The sequence below is a fragment of the Equus caballus genome, chromosome 4 (assembly GCF_041296265.1).
Source record: "Equus caballus isolate H_3958 breed thoroughbred chromosome 4, TB-T2T, whole genome shotgun sequence".
NCBI classification, from domain to species: Eukaryota; Metazoa; Chordata; class Mammalia; order Perissodactyla; family Equidae; genus Equus; species Equus caballus.
Genome location: NC_091687.1, coordinates 22,587,755 through 22,599,795, shown reverse-complemented (window position 1 = coordinate 22,599,795; position 12,041 = coordinate 22,587,755). Strand labels below are relative to the sequence as shown.

General features: G+C 39.5%; 1 protein-coding gene across 1 annotated transcript; it reads right to left on the bottom strand.

Moving 5' to 3' along the window:
* Positions 1-4,461: 4,461 nt before the first annotated feature.
* POM121L12 (POM121 transmembrane nucleoporin like 12) lies at positions 4,462-5,811 on the bottom strand. Its single transcript, XM_005609149.4, has one exon. It carries the CDS (start codon positions 5,647-5,649, stop codon positions 4,897-4,899), a length of 753 nt encoding a protein of 250 aa, XP_005609206.3. The 5' UTR covers positions 5,650-5,811; the 3' UTR covers positions 4,462-4,896.
* Between the last annotated feature and the right edge of the window lie 6,230 nt (positions 5,812-12,041).

The following is a 12,041-nucleotide window of genomic DNA, read 5'->3' as shown; positions in this document are numbered from 1 at the left end:
CTCCATGTTTACATGTTTGTCAATTAACAATGATGCAGAACTGCTGCTGGGCATAAATGGATAAGGAAAGATAGAAACTCAAGAGAAAGCAAGGCTGTATTCCATAAAAAGACTATTGAATTAAATTGCACCTTCAAAATTATGCATTCCAAACATTTTACTTTATTGCTTTAAATAATCCTTTTTTGAAAGTTTAATAAAAAAATTTATTCAGCATAACATAGCCTGTGATGTGAGCTATTATCATAATTATTATTTTCCGAAATCAGGAAATGTTGAGGGTTATAATTGCTTAAATGATTTTTATTACTTTTGCTATTCAATATAATAATTTCACATTCTCTTAGAGAAATGTCATATATTTAACTAGGAACATCACATTTTAAGTGCATATGAAAGGCAATTTTTGATATGAAACATTTTTACATTTTTCTAAAGTATAATAACACTGTTTTTTAGAACTTCTGTTTTTCTAGAGAATGCGGGGATATAAAAATTCTGCAAAAAAGAAGAGAGCCTTGTACCTTTCTGAAAAAAAACACAGCCACAAAAGTCTGCCTATTTATGATGTAGGTAATACTGAGATTTGCTCTATGGTCACCGGTGTAAAGACTGAGTGTATTATAGATCTATATCCAAATATATATGCAGCTAAAGATCAGAATGTATTTACACATGTACATATAAGAACACAGGTACATAATCAGCACTTAATTCTCCTTTGCTACAGGCTCTCTTTAGTATTCCAGTACCTTTATACTCCTATCAATTTAATTACATTTTTACATAAATTCAGTCGAGTGTGTTACCAAATCACTCCATGACACACTTTATAATGATGTATTTCATCTAATAATTTCATAGAAGAATGAAATGTAAGTGCAGAAAGAGAGCTTTTGTTTCTTTAAATCCAACTAATAGTTTGGAAAGATTTGAGTTGTCCAAAACAATTCTCCTGCATTAGATGTGAGCAAATTATCTATAAAGCACTGGGAAAAACCTACAGGTAATCTGAACCTAAAATCTGGCTTCACTTAAAGAAATCAAAACAGGAGATAAAAGATGTTATATCATGGATATGGTTCATGTAGAAATCCAATTAGCAGACTCTCATGCAAAGGAAAATCTGAATTATCATAAAAAGTTTGGCAAATAAATACACATACACATTAAAAGTTTAAACAATGTTACTTTTGTGATTCCTCTTTTTAAGCAAAATTTTTCATTTAACCCACCAAAACAGAGCAACAGAGAGAATTGTGTGTGTGTCTGTGTATATACAATTATATACATATAGTTATATATTGAGATGGATATTAGCTTACCTTGTCTTTTGCAATGATGGGTTAAATAGAGTTTGTATGTAAATTTCTCTAAATAACTAGAACACATTTGAATATTTTTATGTTTATTAATAATTTAAATTCTTACATGAATTGTGTGGTTACATTTTTTAAAATTCCTGTTTTCAAAATTTAATTGGTTTAAACTATAATATTTTAACCGATATTAACTATTATATTCCAAAAGAATTTAACAAACAGGGAAGAAGAAAGGGAATCTGGGTGTGTATTAGTCAGGGTTCTCCTGAGAAATAGAATCAATGTGTGAGAGTCTGTGTGTGTGTGTGTGTGTGTGTGTGTGGAGAGATTGATTGATTGATTGATTGGTTGATTATAAAGAATTGGCTCATGTGAATACAGAGCCTGAGAAGTCTCCCTACCCTCTTTAATCTTGGAGGCACTGACCCTCAGCTGAAGAATAGCCACTCTTTCTCTAGCATTTCAAGACCCTCACAGCTTGGACAAGAGAGCAGATGCCCTTCTTGCTCATGTTTTCTGCTTCCAAACTATTATTTCTCTTTGCTTTTTCAAAGATCCCCGTTACTTTAAAACTCATGGATGTTAGGAACCAGGTGCTCCTCTTCTCATTCTTATTCTTCCTGCTACCTTGCTACTGGCTCCCCTTCTACCCCCTGATCTTCATTCTTAGCCCTCATTCTTACCTCATTCTCATACCTCTGACTCTCGTCATTAAACTTTTCAAATACCAAATTCAAAAAATTCACTTTCCACTCTGCCCTCCTACCTTGCTTGTTTTAGTTACCACTACATGACAAATTTTCAGCTTCCTCAGTTAATCTAATAGTTTGTTCTTCCCATAGTTTCCATTATCTATCTCCCTTATCAATTTCTTGCTTAACCAGTTAGATTCCATGATCCAAACTAAAATTACTCCTTTAAAAACACTCTGTGATGGTTAATTTTACGTATCTACTTGACTGGGCCGTGGTCCAGATATTTGTTTAAACTTTATTTCTGGGCGTATCTGTGAGGGTGTTTCTGGATGAGGTTAACATTTGCATTGGTACACTGTGTAAAGCGGATAGCCCTCCCCTATGTGGGCAGGGCTCGTGCAATTGTTGAAAGACCCAAACAGAACAAAAAAGCTTAGTAAGAAAAAATTCTCTCTCTCTGCCTGCCTGTCTCTGAGCTGGGACCAGTCTTCTGCCTTCAGACTTAGATTGGAGCTTATGTCATCAGCTCTCCTGGGTCTCAGCCAATTCTTTATAATCAATCAATCAATCAATCTCTCTCTCTCTCTCTCTGCACACACACACACACACACACACACACACGCACAGGTTTTGTTTCTCAGGACAGCCCTGACTAATACAGACCATAACTCCCTTGCTGCTTCCTTATTTATTAAATTCTTTTGGAGCATAATAGTTAATATCATATTGGTTAAAATATTATAATGGTTAAAACCAATTGTGTATTCAATCCTCATTTATACTAGTTCAAGTAAAATAAAATTTACAGAAAATTACCTAATCATTTTTCCCAGTTCCCTATTTAGTTTAAGAACGCAAGTCTGCAATGGGCCCTTGATATTTTCTCATAATCCTATTACATTTTCTCACTCTGTTCCTTTTCCCACTCTTAGAATTCTATCTCACATCTTCAACTCTTTCCTCAAACTTCAAATATTTCCCTCCTCCCCCTCTCTGCTGATAGTCTGGTTTTGCACTTCACCGATAGCGTGGGAAAAAGAGAACAGATGTCCTTCACACCCCAAGTCCACCACGCTGGCCCTCTCCTCCCACAGATGCTGCCCACTCCTGACCCCTGTGGTTATCATGGGTCAAGTGTCTGTGTGCCACCCCACCCTCCACCAGCACCTAAGAGCCCATCCCTCCAGAGCTTCCTGAAGAACACTTTACTGCTGAAACATCTTCCCTAACCTTTCTTAAAAGAACATTTAAAAATAAAATTAAACTTTCTCCAGCATTCCCACTTACCTGCTTTACTTCGAGACTGAATAGCTACCAAATGGTTTCCCCAGCCCTGGCTCCATGCCCACCCCTCTAGTGTCTTCCAAATCAATTCAGGCTTTTACCTCCAACGCTCTAGAACAATTTCTCCTCTTAAAGTCAGTGATGGAACATCTCTTTTCTTATCTTCTCAGCAGCAGCCAACACGGTTGATAAATTCCACCTTCTGGGATTCTCCCCTCACTACCCCTGCTGCTTCTGACTTCTCTCCCACCTCAATGGCTGTTTTTCCCTCAGACTTTTTCTCTCCTTCTCTTTTTTTCACCCTCTAAAATTGGAGCACTCCAGGGTTCAACCTTAGCCCTCTTCTCTATCTACATTTTCTGCATAAATGGTCTCATACAGGTCATGGTTTTAAGCACCACATATGTGTTATAAATGAGCTCATACATTCAGGACTTCTAAATTTACGTCTCTAACTTCAAGCTTTCCCATGATTTCCAGATCCACATTTTCAACTGCACAAGTGACGCCTCCACCATGATAACAAATGTGTGGGTACTCGAGGACACATAACCAAAACAGACTTCTTGATTTCTCCAAATATTTTCTCTACTGGTGTTTCTCATTTCAATAAATAGCACTATCATCGTGCAGTTTCTTGAACCAATAAGCTAAGACTCTTGGTTTCCTCCACTTTGCTAATGCTATCATCCAGTGTCCTAATGAGTCCCATGATAACCACCTTCAAAACATACCCTAAGTTCATGTGCATCTTTCATATGCATCACTTCCCTTTCAAACCAAACCACTCTCAACTCCTGCTTCAAATACAGTATTGAGCTTCTCTTTTTCTGTTTCAATTACTCCCTCTGGATAATCCACTCTCCACACAAGAACCAGAATGATTTGTTTAAAAATATCAACCTGATTAGTGTTTTCTCACCTAAAACCCATGATTCTTAGAATAAAACTCATACTCTTCGCCATGGCCCCAATGCCTTGTGTTACTCCATCAGAGTCTGTCTCTAACCTCCTATTATCTTCTCCTGCACTACTCTCCAGCTATACTGGACTTCTATGCGGATCTCAAACAAATAAAAATTGTTCCCAATGTAGAGTCTCTGCCCTTGCTCTTGCTCCTCTGGAACACACTTTCCCTTTATTTTTGCATGAAAAGCTCCTTTTCGAATATCAATATTGTTTTTAATGAGATCAAATATTGAACTATGCAAACTGGGCTAACAGGGAGGTGGGGAAGAAGCATGCCTTCCGGAAAAGCAAGGGGAAAGGCAGGAAGGAGTGGGCAGGCAGGGGAGGCAAGGGTTTTGACATCAACGATCTTCCGTGAGGGCTCTAGAAGGACAGGCAGTCTTGGGGGTTGGCAGGTCTGCGGGCTGTAGCGATACTATGTCGGGGTCCCATGCTTGGGTCAGTAAGATGAGAGCAGATATGTAGGTTTGAGTCTCAGGAGGTGGGGAGCAGGGCCCTGACTCTTAAGAGTCAAAGGGGTCAGCAGGATGGGCATCCTCAGGAGCGAATGAGACCCTACTGGCACCGCTCTTGTGCACTGGAGGTCGGCCTGAGACCCCAGGAGAGCTGCATCTTCTCCCAGATCTCTAGCTGAGGATTTGTGGCATGCACTGACCTGTCCCGGCAGTAGGGGGGGCGACAGACAGAACATCAAGCCTGGGATCAGCGTTCTCCTTGCAGACGTTGTAGTTGCAGGAGAGGAGGCTTCTGTTCAGAGGCCCTGGCCTGGGCACAAAGGAAGGGACCACTCCATTTTTGATCAGGGGCTTGAAGGCCGATGGCTTGGGCTCTTTGTTCCGCCCCCTGCTCGTTGTGCTCTCTGGAATCTCAAACCAGAGCGGCCCATCAAACTTCCTGTTCCCCTTCTTGCATTGGCTAAGTGCCCTCAGCACGGTCTCCTTGGCACAGGGGTTTGGGCGCTCCTCGGAGGGTGGACGGCCTGCAGAGCGGACTCCCGGACCAGAGGACGCCCCGGGGCTCCCACTCCGTTCAGGAGGCGTGATCTTGATGGTCACGGGGCTCCAGATCCGTCTTGGGTGCCGGGCACTCCAAAGCCACCGTTTCATGTAGCTCTCCCATGCACCGGAAAGATCCGGCCCCATGATGGTCTTGGGGGGCAGCTTGGGAGGAAGACGCCTCCAGGCCTCAGGGACGATCCTCTGGGGTTTGGCGGGGTCCCAGTCTGGCGGCACCTCGGGGAAGGGTCCGGTACGGAGGCAGCGCCCACTGTGGAGGCGCCGCAAGCCGTCCTGGGCCGGGGCGGGCCGGGACCTCGGCGTCCGGCGCCCCTGGGCGAGAGGTGGCGGCGCGGAGTTGGGAGTGGTCAGGTAACTGCCCATGGGAGCGGGTGGCCTGGAGTGGAGTGTGTGGAGTGTCTAGGAATCAGGCCTCTAGAAGTTCTTGATGTCGCTGGACATGGCCGCAGGCAAAGCGCCCAAGGCTGAGGTGACCGTTGGCAGCTGGGTGCAAGGGAAGAGCGCGGGCGTTGGCGCTCGCGAACCCTCCACATCCGGGCCCGGTGCGTCAGGTCTGCGCAGCGGCAGCCTTCGTGCGCAAGGTTATCTAGAGCCTGTGTTCTTCCCACCGCTGGTACCAAGAGTTTGTCTCTGGAGAGGGCTGTAGGAGCTCAGTTTCTCCTTCTCTCTCTCAACATCTGTACTGCGATATCATCCACATACCATACGTTTCACCCATTTCAAGTGTACAGTTCTGTGGCTTTTAGGACATTCACAGCTATGTGCATCTATCACTGTAGTCAGTTGGAAAACATTTTCATACCTTCAAAAAGAACGTCTGTACCATATAGTGGCCACCTTACCATTCACCTTCCCTTCCAGCAGCCCTTAATGACCACTAATCTACCTTCTCTTTATATATAGGTTTCCCTATTGTGGACTTTCTTATAAATAGAATTATATATAGTCTTTTGAGACTGGCTTCTTTCACTAAGCATAAAATCTTCAAGATCCATTCGTGTTGCAGCATGTGGCAGCTCTTCATTCCTTTTTATGGTCCAACACTATACCATTGTATGGATATACCACATTTTGTTTATCCTTTGTCTGTTGATGGACCGTTGGGTGGTTTCCACCTTTAGGCTATTATGAATACTGCTGCTATAAACGTTCACATATAAAATTTTGTGTGAACAAATATTTTCATTTCTCTTGAGTGTATAGCTAGTGTAGAATTTCTGGGTCATGTGGTAACTCTGTTTAACTTTTTGAGGAACTACCGAACTCTTCTCTGCAGTGTCTGTACCATTTTCCATCCCCACCAGCAGTGTCATCTCTGTTTTTGTACTTGACATTTAAGAGGGAGAAAGTATAATAGTTCCTGAAGTTCATAAAAATTGCAGACAGGGTACTGACAGAAGGTCACTCTCTTTCATTATCATAAAAAATGAACATAACTCACTTGAATGCTCTTTAAGGAAAAATAAATAACTAGTTTTTGTTTCAGCCAATGCAATGCATGCTTTGTTATAGAATGGTTGTTAATGTTACTTTCTGCAATTTGCTTCTTAAGGAAATGGTGACAGTAGATCACAATTTATATTTTAGCAGTGACAACTTGGATTTTATGAAGACTCTCCTGTAATTTTAAGCTTTCATGCATTCATATATAGATTTTCTTCTCTTTGAACGTTAATGTAATTTCTCTTTTTTACATTTTTATAGTAAAGTAACTCACACTTCCAGCTAAAGTTGAAAGCACCTGATTACAAAAACAGTGTTTGAAGGCTAGTGGGTAATTGATCATAGTGATTGAGTTTGGAGGCCTGTTCAAGGAGGTGTGAAACACTCTGTTCTCCGGAACATCTTCCTCAAAAGCATGTGTAGAAGGTCCCTCCTGGGCTAGCCAGTAGATGTACAGAAAGTGGAGGCTGGTAAAGCACGTACCAAATCCAAGAGCAAGCACCAGGTTCTTTCCGGATCTGAGAGGCGAACAGGTGAATGTTGGGGACACTAAAAGGGGTTTTTAATGAAAAGGCTTCTTAAGGTTTCCTCAGTTCCAAGAGGGGCCAATTTTTCAGGTGGAAGGGGTGCTATCAGTCAAGGGGTCCTGGAGAATGAGATCCATGATACTTCCTACTCACTGATTCATTTTCATTTCCTCCAGATTCCTTATTTAAGTAATGATCCCTTACTCTATGATTTTGAAAACAAAAAGAAATTCCTGTGCTGTAATTTCCTTCTCAGTAAGACATTCTTGATAATGATAGCAATAATTTTTATAGCTAAGAAGCCCCTTAAAATGGTATTATCACCATCATCAGAGTGGACAGTTAGTTAATGCAACTGAGTAGAGATTTCTTAAAATGTATTTTTTCTTCCTGATGTCTACAGAGTTTCTCACACCCTATTTGTAATACAATCCAGTGGCTGTCATTTTGGTTTGTGGTTAAACACCCTTTGAAAAACCACAATCTTTCTGCTGGTGAGCTACAGGCAGCCATAAGTTAGTCACCTCTAAAGATACCTTCACTGGTATATCAACATGTTGATTAGTGAAAAGTGATTTTCATAGACATTGAACAAGTCTGTTTCTTCTCCTTCTCACACCACCAAGAGATAAGGGATTTATTTTAGTTAGTTGACATTAGAGATGAATGTAATCTGTGGTTCCCAATTAGAGACAACTTTGCTGCCCCCTCACCCACCCCAGGGATGTTAGAGAAATTCTCTAATCTGGGTTGATGGAGTAGCTTGGGATGCTATTTACGTGTACTGGCTAGAGGCCTGGGATGCTGCCAAACGTCCTACAGTGCACAACACAGCTTCCCCCAACAAAGAATGATCTGGCCCAAAATGTGGGCACTGTTTGAGAAACTCTGCCTGATGACATTCCCTCAAGGTCAGTAAGTTACATAACTATGGCACTCTTCTCAAAAGTACGAAATTAACATTGGTTCAATGCTATTAAGAGAACTCCAGACTCTGTGGATTTCACCAGTTTTTCCTTCAATACGCTTTTTTTTTCCCAGGAACTAATCCTTTCTAGTCTGCTTTAATCTATGAGACTCCATGTTTCTTTCCTTGTTTTCCATGGTCTTTACACTTTTGGAGAATACTGGCCAGGTATTTTCTAGAATGCTCATCTAGAAGTGCTGATTTTTTTCTTGGAATTTTTTTTAGCAGTTTAATTATTTTATGTTTACCTCTAAATCAAATCTACATTCAAATATGTTGAAGTACTAAATCATTCTAGAATTCTTATTGAAAACAGTCAGTGTATACACTTCACCTCATTTTTTTTCCAAATAAATCTGGTTTCCTAGTTTTCCATTTATTTTTTCCCCCAAGTGCTGTACTAAGATGTCAGTTCTTTCTGTTGTCTTGCCCGTTAGCCTGAACAATGCCTTCTTTATATTTGTCTCATGTTTGTAGAGCTGCTAGTTTTGTTACCCTCAATACTTTGGTGTCAGATCTGGATCACAGTTTTTCATTCATTTGGATGTATTTTTTACTTGTGAATATTCTTGAGTAAACATTTTTTAAACAACTTTATTGAGATGTAATTCATATACTATACAATTTACCCATGTACGATTCACTGGGTTTTAGTACAGATATGGGGATTTTTAAGTATTTTATTTAAATATAAATTTTAATATTTTCATTACCTCAAAGTGTAACTGCTACCCTTTAGTCATCACTCTCTTATCCTCCCACCTCTCAGTGCTAAGCAACCACTGGTCTACTTTCTCTCTATATATATTTCCCTATTATGGGATTTCAGATGAATGGGATTATATAATATGTGGTCTTTTGTGACTAGCGTCTTTCACTTAGCATAATATTTTTAAGATTGTCCATGTTGTAGCATATATCAGCACTTCATTGCTTTGTTTGGCCCAACCCTATTCCATTGTATGGCTATACTGAATTTTGTTTATCATTTTGTTAGTTGATGCACAGTTAGTTAGTTTCCCCCTTTAGGCTATTATAAATAATGCCATTCTAAACATTCATGTATAGACTTTTCTATGGGCTAATATTTTCATTTATTTTTGGTGTCTATCTAGGAGGAAAATTCCTAGGTCATTTGATAACTCTATGTTTAATCATTTGAGAAAACTGCCACAAACTTTTTCAAAGTAGCTATACCACTTCACAACGGCATCAGCAATGTATGAGGGTTCCAATGTCTCCTTGTCCTCTCCAAGACTGCCTTTATCTTTTTCATTCTAGTCATTCTGGTTTATGAGAAGTGGTATCGCATTGTGGTTTTGATTTGCATTTCCCTAATGGCTAATGATGTGGAGCATCTTTTCACCTGCTTATTGGCCATTCATGTATCTTTCTTGGAGAAATGCCTATTTGAGTTCTTTGCCTATGGTTTTTAATTAGGATATTTGTCTTTTTATTATTGAGTTGCAAGAGTTCATTATATATTCTGGATCCAAGTTCCTTATCAAATATAGGATTTGCAAATATTTTCTCCTCTTCTATGATCTCTCTGTTCACCTTCTTTGAAGCAAAAACTTTTAAAATTTTAATGAAGTTCAATTTGGAATCTTTGCCAAATCCAAAGTCATGAATGTACATAGATTGATAGATAAGTAGATATAGATATATGGATCTATATAGAGAGAGATATAACAATACAATCACAAAGCATAATTTTAATGCGTTTTTGTGAAGAAAATGGCTCACAAGTGCCGTAGTCATAACCCAACCCTATTTCTTGGACCAACTTGGTTACTTTGGTATTTTTTGACATCTGTAGTGGATCATAAAGTTCAGAATTAACTCAATACCTGTTCCTCTTATTTAGATCGACAATGTCCTAACTTCATAAGCCCTCCTCAGTAGTTCATTAACTATTTAGATGAGAAATTTCAGAATTATTTTATCTATTCAATCTTCATTCTTTAGCTTATTTTAAGGAGAATGGGAAGAGTGTGCCAACTGGTTCTGCAACTAGGAATAAATATCCTTAATTATTCTACAGATTATCACAGAGTTCCCTAAACTTTCTTTATTCACTCTGGAATTTCTCTGGGCTTCGTTTTGATCTCGACTTCAGTGTATGCGGGTACATGCATACACGTGTGTGTGTTTTGTGATTCATTCTCATCTGTTTCCTACCATCTCGGAGTTCCTTAAAGTAGCTGATCCACTGATGATGCTCCATCTCATTTTCCAATACTGCTATTCATATACCATTGTTTCTTGAATTTCTTTTATCTAATTTTAAGACAATTAAAGTCAATATATGAGTTTAGTTCTTGTGTCTTAAAAAAATATTTTTAACTTCTACATTCCAAGTAGTTACAGCATGACAATAATTTTATGAGCTAGTGGTTCTGAAATCTGAGTATGCAGCTTCAGAATCACCCGGAGAACATGTTAAATAAACATTGTTGTGTCCCACCCCTAGTAGGTCTGGATAAGTCACAAGAATTTGCATTTCTAACATCTTCCCAGGTGATGTAATGGTGCCTGCCTTCGGACCACACTTTGAGAACCACTGCTATAGGCTTAATTGTATATGTGTCTAATTTTAGGATCTGGAATTTGTTGGGGTTAAACGAATTTAATTGAAGTGAAAGGAGACTATTATCTGCCATCTAAGTTGTACCAAGTATCATTTCCTCATTTAGGAAAAAATTGTATTTTTTAGGAGCATTTCTCAAAATTTAATGTTCATTCAAATCACGTGGAGATGCTGTTAAAATGCAGATTTTGATTCAATAGGTCTATGATGTGGCCCCAAATCCTGCATTTCTTACACATCACAAGCTGTCCGAAGACTAGCAATCTTGGTCTTAACCTGGCTGTTTGTTAGAATGTAGAACCTCAGGCACCATTCCAGGTCAATTAAATCAGCTTCTGCATTTTAACACATGCATCTTAAAGTTCAGGATGCACAGGTGTGGACCCAAAGTTCTCAATTCCAGCTCATATTAGAATGACCTGCAAAACTCCTTGTCCTGCTATTCTTTTTTAAATGGTTTGGGGAGGGTTCTGTGAATGTTCAATGTATATTTTGGAAGTCCTCCTAGTGAATCTAATTGTCAGCTATGGTTGAGAATGACTGGGCTAGCAGGTCTCTGGCTGGTAAGCATGGCCTTCTGTGGACTCTGCCACCCCATTTGTTGGCCAGCGTTGATTTCATTGATGTACCCGACTGTTTGACTGCTTCCTTGCACCCTGCTCCATGTTCACCTGCCCAAGGTTTTACTCTGCTGGAGAATTAATGTTCATTCATATAAAGGCCCAATCTTTGATTAATAAAAGTAACATTTGTCTGCTCCCTTACTGTGCAATGGGACTAAATCTCAGGAATGTAAGATAATTCATCCATTAAGTCCATATTACCAAACTAGAAAGCCAGTGCTGAGCACAGTAGGTGGCACCTGTATTGAAACTTAACAAATGACAATTGAAGAAAAATTTCTTGCAGTTTTGAAAGCTTCAACTTTTACCTTCCATTCTTACTTCACTTCTATAAGGAACTTTCCTTTCTGACTTATACTTCTGGAAAGCGTTTTCGAGCCATTCTATGGCATTGCATTCTTTTTTGATTGAGCTCCTGTTATGTATCCAATAGTTTGTTAAATACATATGGGACAAAATGTGTGTTTGCTAATGCCTGTTCAGATACAATTATATAATCAAAACTTTCAGACCATAAAATGAAAATAGAGGTGATATTTTATGCTTAGCTATTTCTTCCTGAAAAATGAAAGTTTTAAGGGCAAAGATTATGTCTCCTGAGTGCT

Bases quoted from the DNA above. Each gene is read 5' to 3' on its own strand.
- POM121L12 (XM_005609149.4), bottom strand. From the start codon at position 5,649: ATGGGCAGTTACCTGACCACTCCCAACTCCGCGCCGCCACCTCTCGCC.